At 38.6% G+C, this 16,102-nt stretch overlaps 1 protein-coding gene across 6 annotated transcripts in view; it reads left to right on the plus strand.

Moving 5' to 3' along the window:
• Nucleotides 1-527: 527 nt before the first annotated feature.
• The window catches only part of SMARCA1 (SWI/SNF related, matrix associated, actin dependent regulator of chromatin, subfamily a, member 1), a 70,679-nt gene continuing 55,104 nt past the window's right edge, over nt 528-16,102 (plus strand). For 5 of the 6 annotated variants that reach the window (XM_060087252.1, XM_060087253.1, XM_060087254.1 and 2 more), the window contains exons 1-7: nt 528-854; nt 5,619-5,705; nt 7,725-7,891; nt 8,234-8,334; nt 8,440-8,540; nt 11,123-11,302; nt 15,405-15,560. In XM_060087252.1, coding sequence (XP_059943235.1) covers nt 681-854; nt 5,619-5,705; nt 7,725-7,891; nt 8,234-8,334; nt 8,440-8,540; nt 11,123-11,302; nt 15,405-15,560 — 966 coding nt within the window. In that variant the 5' untranslated portion in view covers nt 528-680. The remainder of the gene's footprint in view (nt 855-5,618; nt 5,706-7,724; nt 7,892-8,233; nt 8,335-8,439; nt 8,541-11,122; nt 11,303-15,404; nt 15,561-16,102) is intronic. The other variant, XM_060087257.1, reaches the window with a different exon arrangement.

Here is a 16,102-nt window from a genome sequence, read left to right on the forward strand (position 1 = left end):
CCTTGTAAGTGAATGTTTGCAGCTGCAATCTAGAGATTGAAGGAGTGCTTGTTCTTCTGCAGAATTTACGAAGGTGGGAAGAGCACCACCAGTCTCCCTTTGGGGACCTGGGAAAGGGAAGTCCCCAGAGGGGTTCTCGGCTTTGCAAATGGTGAAACAGACCTTCTACAGTACAGTTATAAGCAGAGGAAAAGTTCTTTGTGCAAGAAGGGGAGAGCGCCCCGAGGTACAAAGAGCAGATTTAAGGGGAAGAGGATTCTTTCTGCACACATCTGCGAGGGGAGCTGAGGCTGACTGTTGGGGGCGTGTGGGGAAGGAGATTTTTAGGGGGTTGCGGGCTGTGGGTTCCCGCCTGCACCCCTGTCCGCGCCCCACGCTCAGGCAACAGTTGGTCGTGTGGTGCCGGCCCGGGCTCCGGGTGGGGAGGGGGAGTCTCGCGATCGTTGAGGGGGGGGTGGAGGAAGGGGGGAGGGTGACGGGGGGAGGCCGTGACGTAGGGTGGGTGGACGGAAGTGGGGCAGGGTTGAGGGTTATTTAAAGAAGGGGGGCCCGAGTGAAGGGGTTGGAAGCCCGTGATTCCCCACCCTTGCTCCATCTAGCTCTTTCCAGTGCAGCCACTGCCGCCGCCCAGGAGCCCTCGTCCCCTTGCTCGTCCCCCTCCTTGTTCCCGCTCCAACGCCATGGAGCCGGACACCGCCGCAGTGGCAGCCACCGTGGCAGCCTCTGATGCGACCGCCACGGTCGTGGTCATAGAGGACGAGCAGCCGGGGCCGTCCACCTCTAAGGAGGAGGGAGCGGCCGCCGCGGCCACCGAAGCCACCGTGGCCAAGGAGAAGGGCGAGAAGAAGAAGGAGGTAAATAGGAAGGGGGTGTGTGTGCGGTGGACAAATCTTGCGCCGGGCCCCTCCGAGGGGCCAAAACCCTGACCTTTGGGCGCCGACAGGTACCCGCGGAGCTCGGCTGGGCTGGGGGCGGCGGGCGCGCGGGGTGGGGGCGGCGGAACAGTCTAGCATTCGCTCCCCTCCCCCTTCCCTTTACGCCTCCTGGAGGCCGGGGGCGGGGCGCGGGCGCGGCGCGGGGCGGCGGGTGCCCGTTATCCCGGGACTTGGGGGCTGGGGAGCCCCTCCACAGCCCCCGGCCCGCCTCGCGTTCCCGGAACTGGGGTAACGGGGTGGGGGATGGGGCCGTGCAGGAAAAAGCCTCCGCCTCTCCCTCTCCTCTCGCTCGCTCCCTCTCCCCCCCCTTCCCGTCGGCCTCTGCCTGGGAAATCTGGGCCCTTCAATCCCACACTCGCGCAAAAGGGGTTTTGCTGGGGGCTTATTTTTTGAAATTTGAATTTCCAGGTGCCGGTGGTTGGAAGGCGGAGGACGATAGGAGAGACTTTTATTTCTTTGATTGGCAATGTCGGCCCCTTGGGTGGCAGGGAAAAAAAAAATCATCCCTTGTTCGTTTGGTCCCCGCCTGCTCAGTTAGGCGGGGGTGTCACCCCGAGAAAATGAGCTCTCAGCGTTGTACCCCCGCCTCCTCCCAATCCAAACCCCAGACTGAGGCACGGTGGACGCTGGCTTAGGAAAATTTCCAACGTGTGCACCCTCACCCTCTCCTGCCCCGCCCCCGACGGTATAGTGTTTCACTCCAGGGCCACCCAAATGGTCCCCCAATCCGGCCCCAAGCCTTCCAGGCTTCCGCCTCCCTTTCCTAGTGGGCGCTGCTGGCTCCTGGACACACGCAGGTTTTTTAAAAAAATTTTTTTTAAACTCAGCGTCGCCAGGATGAACTGCTGCTAATGTACATAAGGGGACGGCTCTGACACCTAGTAAAGCCAGATCCAGAAAAATATGTATTATCTCCATAAGGCATATTTCATATGGGCCGAGACGTGCAAATAAAACTATGAAACTCGTTGAAAAAATTGAGATTAAAAAAATAGGATGGGGCATAAGGATTTTTGATGTATAATAAAATTGTGGAACGGATCGTTTATGGCTGGATTTTTTTCCGTTTACGAGTATACATATCGCAATTTAAAAAAAGGTAGGTAATTAAAATTATGCTTTAGAGATCTCCAGTGGCTTTGTCTGGATCATTATATGGTACTATATGACCAAATTAAAAGCTATTGAGGGAAATTAACACCTTTCGCCGCGAATTAGAGTAATTTTAAATTCAGCAGTTGCTTCAGTTGACATATTTTACGGTTACAAGGTTGACTAAACAGAAAGACGATTGTAGTGCTAAGTGAAAACCATAGAAAACATACGCATATTAGGATCTATGTGGTACTTGGATTGGTAAGACAATATCGATGATTAAAGCTGGGCCAAATACCAAGCATCAATATAAATCAATGTTGGGAAATTCAGGAGTGCGTCTAGGTGCCTTTTATTCCCTAGATTGGGTAAATGTAAGTGGTCCGCCGTCTTTTGTATGGCAGTAAAGGTTGTCGAATTTCCAGGGTGTATAAATTTTTTGAATTGTGAAGAGACTGGGAATCAATAAAAAACCTGTATAATCACTGAGAGTTGATGCATATATATTACTACAACTCTGTGGCCTGATCAGAAATTGCACTAATAGTATCTCATTTGTCCGCTCAGCCTAGGGAAATGAGGTGCTGCCTGGAAGGAACTTTCTGGATATCTGAAGTTTACTGATTTAGTCACTACATCTTTTTAAATTTTTCCTTAAAAATCTGAGTAGTACCAAAACATCTACTTAAGTGCTTTCATTTGTACCATTGCTTCAAATAAAGTAAATCGGTACCTCCCTCCAATCTAAATATTTACACACTGCCTTGATGCCTTAAATGGTGTCCTAAAAGTGCAGATTAAATACCTTTTTCTCATGTCCGCCAGTTATTGTACTCTGACAGTGATACAAAGGCATTTGAGACCTAGGAGGTTGTTTCCCCTCAATTAAATAACCACCTCCCAGACACTTCAGTATTGTGTTGATTTTTTCATAATTTTTCAGTCTCGTTCCTCAATTGTAAGGTTAACTATCACTTTTTAGACACTTCATCTACTTTCATCAGAAAGAATGGGTTTATGATAAAGGACATAGATGTAACAAAACCTTTCATTTTTTTAAAACAATTGTAAAATACAAAAATACAAGGGATCCAGCGGGGAGAGGGAGATAACCTGAACACCAAGCAAAGGGCTGTTACTGCAATGGAACTTAAGTTTTAGTCCTGGGCTTCTGCCATCCTTTCTTGCTGTTGCCAGTGTGCCTTCTTCTACTGGTCGTTCCCAAGTCATTTGCTGCTGCTTTTATTCTCTGTAGAATGGGAAGCCAGATTATCAAACTTGCTGGAATTGCGTATCAAATAAAAGAAAGTAGGCTCGGAACGAGAGCATTTTCGTGATGCATAAAGTAGATGAGAGTGGATTATCTTGTGACATTTAGCTACAGAAGGGTATTTTTGCTTACCTTCTGGTTCTTGAACGTCCTTGGTTTAAGTGACAGTTGGATAACCTAATGCTGTGAAAATTAGAGTTGGTATTTTTGGTAATGAAAATGTCAAGAAAAAGGTCATGGTCTTTAAGACAGGGCATCTTGGTGACCTTGTGCTGCATTCTCATGGCATCTAGACTACCAGATGATAAAATCCATAAGGGGGCTTCCCTGGTGGCGCAGTGGTTGAGAGTCTGCCTGCCGATGCAGGGGACACGGGTTCGTGCCCCGGTCTGGGAAGATCCCACATGCCGCAGAGTGGCTGGGCCCGTGAGCCATGGCCGCTGAGCCTGCGCGTCCGGAGCCTGTGCTTCGCAACGGGAGAGGCCACAACAGTGAGAGGCCCGCGTACAGCACACACACACACAAAAAAATCCATAAGGAATTCATTAGAATATCTTAGTCACCTTTTATCTTTTCTTGTATGAGAGGGTTTATTTGTGAAAACATATACAGACACAAATGGAAAGGTTTAGAAGGTAGGTATTTTAAAATTTGTTGTGGAAGATAGTGCCAATTAAGTAATTACCTACAGCTTTTAATGGCAATGCTCAAGGTTAGGAATTTTAATTAGCATATAATTAAAATTTTATGGTATTCTACCACAAGGTAAGCAAAAAAGTAAAGAGTAAAATGTTTTTCTAATATTAAAGCTTTAATTTTCTATAAGTGAAATTTGTATCCCACATTATTAGTTATATACTTGTGTATATGAGGGAAAGTAATTTTGAAACTTGAAAACTAGATTTCATTTAGCTTTTCAGGGAGTGATAAAGGTGTGGATTTTGTTATCAAATTTTCCTTGTTGCATTGAAAATAAAATAGGGTCTCTAGTGTATGTGACAGTTTGAAAGTGTGGTATTGAGGGCATTTTAGTAGTTTCTATTCTCATCCATCCAGAATTACATTCAGAACATCCCACATACATACATATGAGATGCTGTAAATCAAGATGGCTGTTATTTGGGCTAAGAATAACTGAACAATATCTGATCAGTGCTCCAAAGGAGAACCCTGACCAGGGTCAGATTCCATAATCTTAGTCTGGATTTCCTCAAAATAGAAATTTTAGTAAATGTTAGAAAACATTAACTACTGAAGCCATGTTTTTCTTATGTTTAAGATCACATTCTTCTGTTGATTTATGACCTAAGTTTTCAGGAACAGGCTGTCAAAAGCCATGCTCAAATGGACATAATTTCTTTAGTTTTCACAAACAGATTTGTGTTTTGATTTTGCAGTCTGTGTTAAAACAGGAATACTCTCCACTTTGGTACTAATGGGTAGATTTGTGTTTTTATTATTTTACTTCTTGATTTCTTACAGGGAAGGAGGTGTATTCTACATATCTACTTATATTTACAAGTACCAGCTTTGTCTTTATAAAGGATAGGATGTATGAGATAACCCCCTAGATAATTTCAGTATTTTAAAGTAGCTGATTTATATTACTTTTCACTAAATTACAGTTTTTTAAAATATCAAAGGTTAATAGTTAATAGGTTAATAGCCCTGAGAAACTGCTTCTACAAAATATTCGTGTTTATAAATAGTTTTAAAAGGTTTTCTTTCAGTAGGAGAAAATTAACATAAACCAAAAGTTTGAAACTGTACTATTTCATTATTTTAAATATAAATGATTGCATTGCAGTACATAAAACAGTTTAAATGTTCTAATTAGGATATAAAACAATATTAAAAAATCATATCTTTTCAGGAACAGAAACCACAGTTTTTTCTTCTGAAAGTTTGGCTTGTTACATAAAGAAGTGTTTCTGAGAATTAATATTTACTTTCCTTGAATTCTTTGGTTTGTGGTTGATAATAGTCTAGATTTAAAATCTCCTATTTGCTGGTTATACACTTTCTTACACTTTAAATTAGACAGTAGGTGAAAAGGCTCATTTTCCCACCTTTTGGTTTTTATTTTAATTAATGTTATTTCTCTGGCTTTCACAATTCTTCGGCTTTTTTTTTAATTGGACCTCAGGTGCACAGAACTGGATTAATCATAAGCCCTGTTCATGGCATGCTCTCATCATTGGTCCAGGCGTGGCCCATGTTGATTTATTTATTTAGTATTTAATTACTTTTTACTTTCTTCAAATGAGAATGTTGACCTTGCTTTGCAATTTGATGATTTATTTTCTTTGAAATTCTAGAAAGTCCTTTCTCCATTTCAACTCAAACTTGCTGCTAAAGCTTCTAAATCTGAAAAGGAAATGGATCCAGAATATGAAGAGAAAATGGTAAATATGTTCTTGGCTAGGATAGTGAATACAGTAGTTGATTTGTATAGAGGACATGTGAAAGATTAAAAAAATATGTGTTTATATAATGAATACAGAATCTTAGGTTTTAGAACTGAAAAGTAATTTAATATATCATCCACCATAATAGATTTTTGTTGGATAAATGAATCTCCTCATTTTCGGATGAGGAAATAGAGTATCAGAGAAATGATATGGAGCAGTTGGGACTGGAAGGCACATCTCTTCACTTTTGTTTAGCACTCTTTACCCTATAATAGGGTGTTTTACGCTAGAAATATTTTATCCACGAAGTGAAAATGTAAGTGGCAATATCAATATGGCTGAGAGAAAGCAGGTCACAAAACCAGCCTGGTATTTTCTTCTCCCTCTCTCCTTGCTCTGGATATGTGAATGAGTGCTACACGTTATGAAACATGTAATATGGTAATACACTTTCCTGAGGGAAGGCTATTTGCCCAATGTATGAAAATATTACATGCTTAAGCAGTATAACCGTAATTACACCCACCTATGGCTTTGCTCTACATTTAATTATTTAATTTTTAGTCACTAAAACCCATATTTTAGCTTTAATTTTAACTAGACTTTTATGCCCTGGGATCTTTCAAAACCAGTGAACTTGGTTAACTGAAAAGAGAAATTAATAGGCAGTTAAAACTGATTTCTTTTTTGTCAAGGGGTTGTTTTTGAAGTAATATTATAAAAATTAGTAGAGATGAAGTACATTTTTTGGTCGTTCATGGTGATTTTACAAAACTCCATGCCTTAATGTTTAAGGCCACATCTAACGTAGACAGTTAATGTTTTAACAACTCTAAAAACAACATTCCAGTGAGGATAACATAAAATGGAAAGGTCTTGGCCTCCTTCCAGCTACTGGTCTGAATGTATTTGTCTAATTCTTATATTTATGTTAATGAATTCTTGTAAGATTCTGATGTTATTAATTATGCATCCTTCATTGGTAATCAAATGTTCTCTACCCTGTGGTCAGAAAGTGACTGGGAATAAAAAAATCACCTTCGCTTTTTTCTTTATCTTGGTCTTTTAAGATTTTTTTAGTGAAAAAAAAGTTTTATTGCGTTTATTGGTATAAGCTATATGACCTTTTAAAATGTATTGAGAAATTATATATCGATGTTTCTTTCTTTCTTTGACATCTTTATTGGAGTGTAATTGCTTTACGATGGTGTGTTAGTTTCTGCTGTATAACAAAGTGAATCAGCTATACGTGTACATATATCCTCATATCTCCTCCCTCTTGCGTCTCCCTCCCACCCTCCCTATCCCACCCCTCTAGGTGGTCACAAAGCACGGAGCTGATCTCCCTGTGCTATGTGGCTGCTTCCCACTAGCTCTCTATTTTACATTTGGTCGATTTTTAATTGTTAACATATATCAACTATTTCACTTATATATGTGTGCGTGTATATTTTTTCTCCAAATCCTCACTTTCGGGAGAAACTTTATATACTCTTAGCATAAAACACAATTTTCCAGATCACTGTACTTGAAGAGAGAAATGTATTGTACCATGGCATTGAAAGTATTTTGAGACAAGATGACACTGTATTCTAAGGTTTAAATTGTTTCTAGATGAAGCTTGAAAATTCTTGCTTGACTTTCCAAACCATTCAGGATTTGCCTTTTGACCCCAATTCTTTAAGCAGAGTACTTCTTATTGAGGCATTTATTAAGTCTGTCGGATCACTTGGCTTCTACTCAAACCATCTGAAAATACCATTTTCAAATTCTGCTACTTCCTGGCTGTGGGAACTTGGGCAAGTTACTTACCCTCTCTGTGCCTCAGTTTTATCATGAGTAAAATGGGGATAATACTAGTACCTACCTCATAGGTTTATTAAGAGAATTAAATGGGTTAGTATGTTTAAAGTGCTTAGAACATAGTACAAATTAAGTGCAATATAAGTATTTGTTAAATTTTGAATGAACACAAAAGGAAATCATTACTTTTTCTTTTGTCTTGTAAATTAGAAAGCAGATCGAGCGAAGAGATTTGAATTTTTACTGAAGCAGACAGAACTTTTTGCACATTTCATTCAACCTTCAGCACAGAAATCTCCAACATCTCCTCTGAACATGAAATTGGGACGCCCTCGAATAAAGAAAGATGACAAGCAGAGCTTAATTTCTGTTGGAGAGTATGTTGGCATCTGTCTCTCTACTTTCTTCCCTCTCTCCTTCCCTCCCTTCCTCCTGCCCTCCTTCTACCTCCCTTCATACTTCCCTTCCTTCTTCACTTATTCAGTGTGATTTTATATTCAAAAAATATGGTTATCATCAGTGTAAGTATGTTTTGGAGGCAACGATATTTCTTATCTCAGTAGAAGTCAATCAGTAAAAATGTAGGCTGGTTCTACCAACTTCTAAGCAAGACTCTAGATAACCTTTGTTTTTCATAAAAGATATTAACAGTGTATACTGACTTAATTGACACCTTAGCATTTGGGTTGAATACGAAGGTATTTCTTTTTTCATTTCAGCTACCGTCACAGGCGCACAGAACAAGAAGAAGATGAAGAGCTGCTCTCAGAGAGTCGGAAAACATCTAACGTGTGTGTTAGATTTGAGGTGTCACCTTCATGTAAGTACTTCATCATGTTGGTGTTTTTTGTTTTCAGTTTAGTTTTAGAAAATTTTACTTGGTTGTATTAATGAAATTATGAGAGCCTTGATTTTGTTTTTTCAGATGTGAAAGGAGGACCACTGAGAGATTATCAGATTCGAGGACTGAACTGGTTGATCTCTTTGTATGAAAATGGAGTCAATGGTATTTTGGCTGATGAAATGGTAAGGAGTTGGTAGCTAAAAACACATTCTCAGTTATCAGTAATTTTATGTAAATTTGAAATACCTGAGCTGAACTTCCCCCCTGGGGTTTGGAGGCTAATTGTTTTATTTAGTTATAACATAAAAGGCATTTGTGATGTCTAGAATTGTTTCTTTAAGTAATCTCTAGAACATATACTTTCACAGGCCACAAAATTCTTATTGAAATTTTCTCAGATGGTATAAAAAAAACCTCCTTGTACTTTTGTTGATGTTTGCACTGTGGCCTCCAGGAAGCTCAGAGCCCTAGTGAATACCAAAATGGAGCATCTGTGTAACTTAATGGTCTGCCCATTGTATCCTTTGTGCCTTTTCCTATTCTTTCGCTTTTAGTCTTACTTTCCTTGGCCCCTCTTTATTTCTTTTTGACCATTAATTTATGTTCCATGTTTTCATTGTAGGCTACCTGAAATCCTTTTGGGAATGAGGTGGGGATAGAAGCCAAACGCTAAATGAATGAATGTATGCATGAGTGAATGTAAATGCCTCCATGTGTGATCAAAGAAAGTGTGAGGAACAAATAAGTGAAGAGCATTGTTGAGTCTTGACAGTAGAGTGCCAGCTGGGAGTCAGGAAATGATCTAAGGAATGATGGACATGCAGTTGTCCCTCCATATCCGAGGGATATTGGTTCTGTGACTCCCGGGGATACCAAAATCCATGGAAGCTCAAGTCCTTATATGAAATGGCATAGTACAGTTGGGTGCTCTGTATCCGCGGTTTGCCATCCGCAGATTTTGATCTGTGGTTGGTTAAATACCTGATGTGAAACCTGTGGATTTTGAGGGCAGACTGTGTAAAAAAAAAAAAAACCAAAGAGAAAAAGTAAGGCCATTTAAGATGCTAATTCATCAGGTCAGAGGAGTATATGAAGACCTGGTTTAGCATTTTAAGATGAAATGAATAAGGTGGGATTTAAGAGAGGGCAGTGATACTCATATATGTGACTCTGGAGCCATATTTGCAGTCACATATCCATATGGGCCACATGACTATTGATGCTCTATAGCTTGTAGTGTAGTAGTCAGTCCCATAGGTACTCATCCCTGGCTAAGCAACTGTTAGGTGTGTGGCAAATCCTTTAAATCAAGGGTCTGTAGCTCCTTATATTTAGTATTCTGGGTTGGAAACTACAGTCAGCTTAGACAGGGAGGAGCTTAGTTAATTGGACAACAGAAAGATCAGGATTTGCCTCAAGCTCCTCTTGGCTGCAGCCTGTCTAAAGATCCTTCATATTGAATTTATGCTGACACCAGCTATGTTTTAATTACTAAAAAGGGGAAAGATACTTCGAGTATAGAAAATATGGAAAAAACTGAGAAAAAATTAAAAGTAAGTTATAATTTTGTTACCTCGAAATAACCATAGTTAACATTTTGGCATATTTATTTTTAGTCTTTTTCCTCTGGTTGTATTTATTTTGCATAGTTGAGATCGTATTATATATGATTTGGTATTCTGATTTCTTCACATTCATACATATTTTCCACATAATTAAAACATTTTGGTAAAAATAATTGTTAATTACTGCATAATAATTAATCCTAGGGAGGTTCCATAATTTTATTCATTTCCTCCCTTATTGCTGGTCATATGGATTAGTTGATAGTATATATTATATATATGTGTATAGTATATGTTGACTGATACATATGTATATATTTGATGTATAATAATACTGTTATGAGAACCCTTGTAATTTAGTTTTTCTGCACCTCTCAAATTATTTCCATAGGATTTCTAGAAGTGGACTTACTTGGTTAAGGAGTATAAACATTTTAAGATTTTAATGCATAACATCCATAAAACTCATCTCATAAGTGAAATATCAGATGGGATAAATGCTATAAAAATTGCTTTAAGCTTAGGTTTATAAAATAAATGTATACCCTGTATAGAGATAAAGCCAGAAACTGTTTTGAAAGGTCATACAGCATAGGACATAGTTCCCTTTCCCATAGATTAGGTAGTGGATTCATGGGTGTTCAGTATATTATTTTTTTAAAAGTCCACTGAACTAGGTGATCTCTAGGGTCCTTTCTGGCTGCAAAGTTCATTTATGTTCTGTTCTTTTATGATTCCTTAGGTCTTCAAGGGTGTGAGATGCAAGTGTAGAGCTACATGCCCCTTGAAATGCATAGTCTGAGTATTTCATGTCTGGGCTGTAATAATGTTGGGGTCAATGGGAAAGAAAGACCGGTATCTAAGCAGGCTAATAAAGGAAATGTGTCTTTGTGAAATACACGAAATTCCTAATTTTGCAAACTAGTAGAAAAAATAATATAGGTTGCTTGCTCCTTTAGGAGTAAAATTCTCCTAAATAGAAAATTGCTTTGTTGAGCAACTTTCTAACTGCAAGTTCTTAGCTTCTTTTTGTGCTCAGGGTAAGTATTGAATTGGAATGGTTATTCATTAAAAAAAAGTCTTTTAACTTTTCCCTATGTGAGATAGTTGGCAAATATCTTTTGTAAAGTTGCTACTAACAAATGTTTCACTAAATAAAAAACGTTTATGGATTTTTTTTCCTTGTGATGATAATGCAGGGTCTTGGTAAGACTTTACAGACAATTGCTTTGCTTGGTTACCTGAAACATTACCGAAACATTCCTGGACCTCACATGGTTTTAGTTCCAAAGTCGACTTTACACAACTGGATGAATGAATTTAAGCGATGGGTCCCATCTCTTCGTGTTATTTGTTTCGTTGGAGACAAGGATGCGAGAGTAAGTGAGAAACAGGTTTAAAAAGGCAATCAAGGAAAACATAATTTCTGGGGTTAAGTTTTGTTTTGTTTTGTTTTTTTTGCGGTACGCTGGCCTCTCACTGTTGTGGCCTCTTCCGTTGTGGAGCACAGCCTCCAGACGCGCAGGCTCAGCGGCCATGGCTCACGGGCCCAGCCCCTCCGCGGCATGTGGGATCTTCCTGGACCAGGGCACGAACCTGTGTCCCCTGCATCGGCAGGCGGACTCTCAACCACTGCGCCACCAGGGAAGCCCCTGGGGTTAAGTTTTATTGCTATAAAAGACATTCGAGTTGACTGCTACTACTAAATATCACTTAAGTTGTGCTTACTCTTTGTTAGGCTCTTTTATAAGTGCATTTTATATATTAATTAAGCTAATTCTCACAACACTCCTGTGAGGTAGATGTGTTACCTATTCATAACAGAAAATCCATTATTATGCTTATTGGCATTTACTTTTAACTAGCTCATAAACCTAAGCATTTTGAATTGCACTTTTAAGTGATTTTTTATTTAAAAAAATCTTACTTTATTGACAGTATATCTTAGTGATTCTATCGTTTGTGCTGTTTTGATGCCAGAAATGTATCAATTTGCATTTCAATTTTTTTGTTTAAATTTTTTACTTTTGACTTTGACTTGTTTACATGCATACATGCACATGCACACACACATGAATGGAACTTTTTCTCTTTGTACAGAGAGCGTTGTGTTTTGTGTTTATTCATAGACACAGCTTTCAGTTTTGATCTTTGAATTGAAAAATACATGTGTGCATACATTCTTAGATAATATCAGAAATTCTGGGCTCTTGTTTAAAGTAGCTATTTGTCAATCTAGTAGGCTACAATTATTTTAGGACTGTTGAATTAATCTAAAAATAATGAATTATGCAAAAATACCAAAATGGATAATCAGCTTAGAAAGCATATTATTAAAGTTGGTCTTTATTTTGCCTCGAGAGAACATAGTTTAGAGTAAAGGTTTATTCTATTTTACATATTTAGATAGGTTATCAAAAGATATCCTCAAAAGAATGGTAGCATAATGAATTATGTGATTTTATTCTTATCATTTTGCTTGAAGAAAAATTACTTAAAGTTACTTAAATTTAACTTATAAATAAATTAAATATTGAAATACTGAGCTCATAAATGTAGAATTACAGGCTTGATTCTTCCCTATGCCTAATATTTCGCAGTAGCAAATTAGTCACTTAGAAATCTTTCTGATTGCTGCTATTATATAATGTAATACCATTTCTTATAAAATTTTGTATTTCTAAAGTATTGATTTGTTTTGCTGAAATTATTCGTTTTATGTATGTACGTATGTATGTATGTATTTATTTATTTTTGGCTGTGTTGGGTCTTCGTTGATGTGTGCAGGCTTTCTCTAGTTGCAGTGAGCAGGACTGCTCTTCGTTGCAGTGCGGGGGCTTCTCATTGCAGTGGCTTCTCTTGTTGCAGAGCATGGGCTCTAGGCGCGCGGGCTTCAGTAGCTGTGGCTCGCAGGCTCTAGGGCGCAGGCTCAGTAGTTGTAACACATGGGCTTAGTTGCTCCGCGCCATGTGGGACCTTCCCAGACCAGGGCTCGAACCCATGTCCCCTGCATTGGCAGGCAGATTCTTAACCACTGCGCCACCAGGGATGTCCCTGAAATTATTCTTGAAGGTCATAGATATTGAGAAATATCTAGGCTTGTGTTGTCATCATGTCTTGGTAAAAATGTATGTCAGTGGTTTTCGACTATATTATGTGGAATCCAAGGGTTTCATGAAGTGTCTCTGGGAGTTTTCAAGAAAGGGTGGATGTATTTAATTGGTGACTGCCCTATCTCTACCCCATGGGAGGTTGAAATTCTTCTAGACACTTCAAAAACTTCTTAATCATGAAAACTAACCTTCAAAGTCAATGTTTTGCAAATTGCCACTCATTAATGGGTTGGGGTTCAGTTTAGTGGGTGGTGACAACAATTTTTTAAAACCTTGAGATAGAACAGAGTAGAAAGTAGCATTGAGGATATGTATTGCTTCTTTCTGTATACATGCCCTCAAACATGTATGTATATACTGGATTGCGACCTAAAATACTATTTTACTGTGGGCCATGGTCAAAGAGTTTGAGAACCAGTAATTGTTAAGTACATAAATGATTAATGTGCCATATGCAACACTTAAAGATTGATGTCGTTATGTGTAGAGAAAATCCAGATCATTATTTATCGACAGATTTGAACCTTTGTACCACATGGGATAGATATATTGGATCTTTATATTTTCCTGGCCTTCTGTAAACACTTTATGAGGTCAGTATTTTGGTAATAAAGTATTTGATGTAGGCTACAGTAGGTATTTAATTGAGGTAGGAAATTATTAGAGAAAATCCTGATCCTGTTTGAAGCTAATGTAGTCCTGAAGTATTTAGAGGTATGATTCCTAAACATAGTTTTTGACCCCTTCCTTTCACACTCCAGAGGCATCAAAGGTCATGGACATGGAAACAGGAGATCTGGTCTTAATTCTGGCTTTTCTACTGACTGTGATGTTGAATGAATCTCAAAGGGCCTTAATTTTTGTCACCTATAATATGAGAGCTTTTGGATTATGTGATCTTTAATATTCTGTCAAGATATTTAACTCTGAAACTATCAAGTAGTTACACAAATTTAAAAGAAGAGCTAATTTAAATTAAAATATGTGTATGTTCTATGAAACTGTACAAGGAACCATTAAACTGAGTATTTCACAAAATCAAATAAGGGTAAGGTATATGCAGGACTAAATAGGGTCTGGCACCCTGGTTCTTTTTATTTTGCCTCTAACTCCCTAATGTCTTAATTAACTTTTTGAATACCACTTCCCAGGGAGCAGCTGAGATCTGCAAAGGCCTTTTATCTGTCCTCTACTTCAATCCAGGCAATTCTTTTTTACATAGTGGGCACTCATTGAATATTTGTTGAAAGAGTCCCTGGTGTGTCTGATGCATAATTGAATTTATGAAATAATGACTTTGCAGTGAACAGTCAATTTTGTTTATGCACTGTAATTTCAGATTTACAGTACTAACCAGTCCCTTCTCAATGTAGATTTTGCTGCTCCCTGTTAACCTTTGTGGTTTTATTTATTTATTTATTTATTTATTTATTTACTGTGGTACGCAGGCCTCTCATTGTCGTGGCCTCTCCCGTTGCGGAGCACAGGCTCTGGACGCGCAGGCTCAGCAGCCATGGCTCATGGGCCCAGCCGCTCCGCGGCATGTGGGATCTTCCCGGACCAGGGCACGAACCCATGTCCCCTGCATCAGCAGGTGGACTCCCAACCACTGAGCCACCAGGGAAGCCCTGTGGTTTTATTTTGACCTGTAATAAAAATTAATCTAGAATTCAGTTAATACAAGTTAAAAATGCTTTCAATCAACTTGGCTACCACATTGGCCACTGCCTATGAAGATTTAAAAATAGTTTTAAATAGTCTCACTGTTTTAAATAGACTCTTGTACTATATAGAGCCAGTCCCCTTTATAAAATCATTTATAGCCTCATAACGTCAGGAATTTCACAAAAACATTAATGGGCTTTCATGACCCCGTAACAAAATTTATGACTCATCCCTGCTAGAAAGTGAAGGAGACATACAAGAGATCTCAAAAGGTTGGAATCACTCATGTATGTTGAGCTTTTTCCATTTATGGAAATGCTATCATGTTGGTAATGCTTGGATCTTGGTAAGAGTATGGTATTCAGAAAGTAGTTCCTTTGCCCATGTCCTTTTGATCCTTTGTGGTATGAAGAGAGAGCCTAGTAATTGTCATCTTCTGGTGATATGAACTTCTCCAGTTCTTTGAATATGCTGTACTCGTTTAATGGAAGCCTTTGCTTCTCTTTCGTTGATGAAAAATATTAGCATGTCATACAGATAATTGACCACAAAAGTATCTTTGGGCCTCAGATTTCCTATCTCTAAAATGGATGAGACCAAATGATTCCAAGGGTCTCTTAGAATTCTTAATAGTCTGTTGATGCTTTAATTCTGTGACATCTTGTCAACATATTCTAATATAAGGAACTTTATTTTGCATCAGGCTGCTTTTATTCGTGATGAAATGATGCCAGGAGAGTGGGATGTTTGTGTTACTTCTTATGAGATGGTAATTAAAGAAAAATCTGTATTCAAAAAGTTTCACTGGCGATACCTAGTCATCGATGAGGCTCACAGAATAAAGAATGAAAAATCTAAGGTAAGCTAGTTCTCAACATCTTTATTAAAGTTTTCTTTTAACTACAATTTCTGTTTGTTTACTTCTCTGTATTCAGAATTTTAAAAGTGATAAAAGGTTGTGATTTTATTCACAGAATGCGAAAGAAAATCAGTTTTTAAAATGGTTTTGAAGTTTAAATGATTGAATATAAGACAAATGAAAATTGAGCCCAATTTTTATGTAAAGAAAATTAGGTGTTCATTTGCTGTAACTGTTGCAGCCTAAGTAACTCTGTTATGCTACAGTATTTTAATATTTTGGCAATATTTGGTGTATAAATGTGATTTGCATTGGTTTATTTTTTGAGGAGCTACCTTACGTGTATTCATATGGATTAGAAAAAATCATTTCCTAGAATTATCTTACTTGTGTGAATTAGAGTGTGGTGTTAACATTTAAAAATACCAACATTTCTTGCCATTCAACTCCATCAACAGTAGGAAAAGCGTCAATTATTATGATGAACCTCTCTTTGGATCACTGGGCTGCTTTGGGAGAACCAGGGACACAACTGAAGCAAA

The sequence above is a fragment of the Mesoplodon densirostris genome, chromosome X (assembly GCF_025265405.1).
Source record: "Mesoplodon densirostris isolate mMesDen1 chromosome X, mMesDen1 primary haplotype, whole genome shotgun sequence".
Lineage (NCBI taxonomy): Eukaryota > Metazoa > Chordata > Mammalia > Artiodactyla > Ziphiidae > Mesoplodon > Mesoplodon densirostris.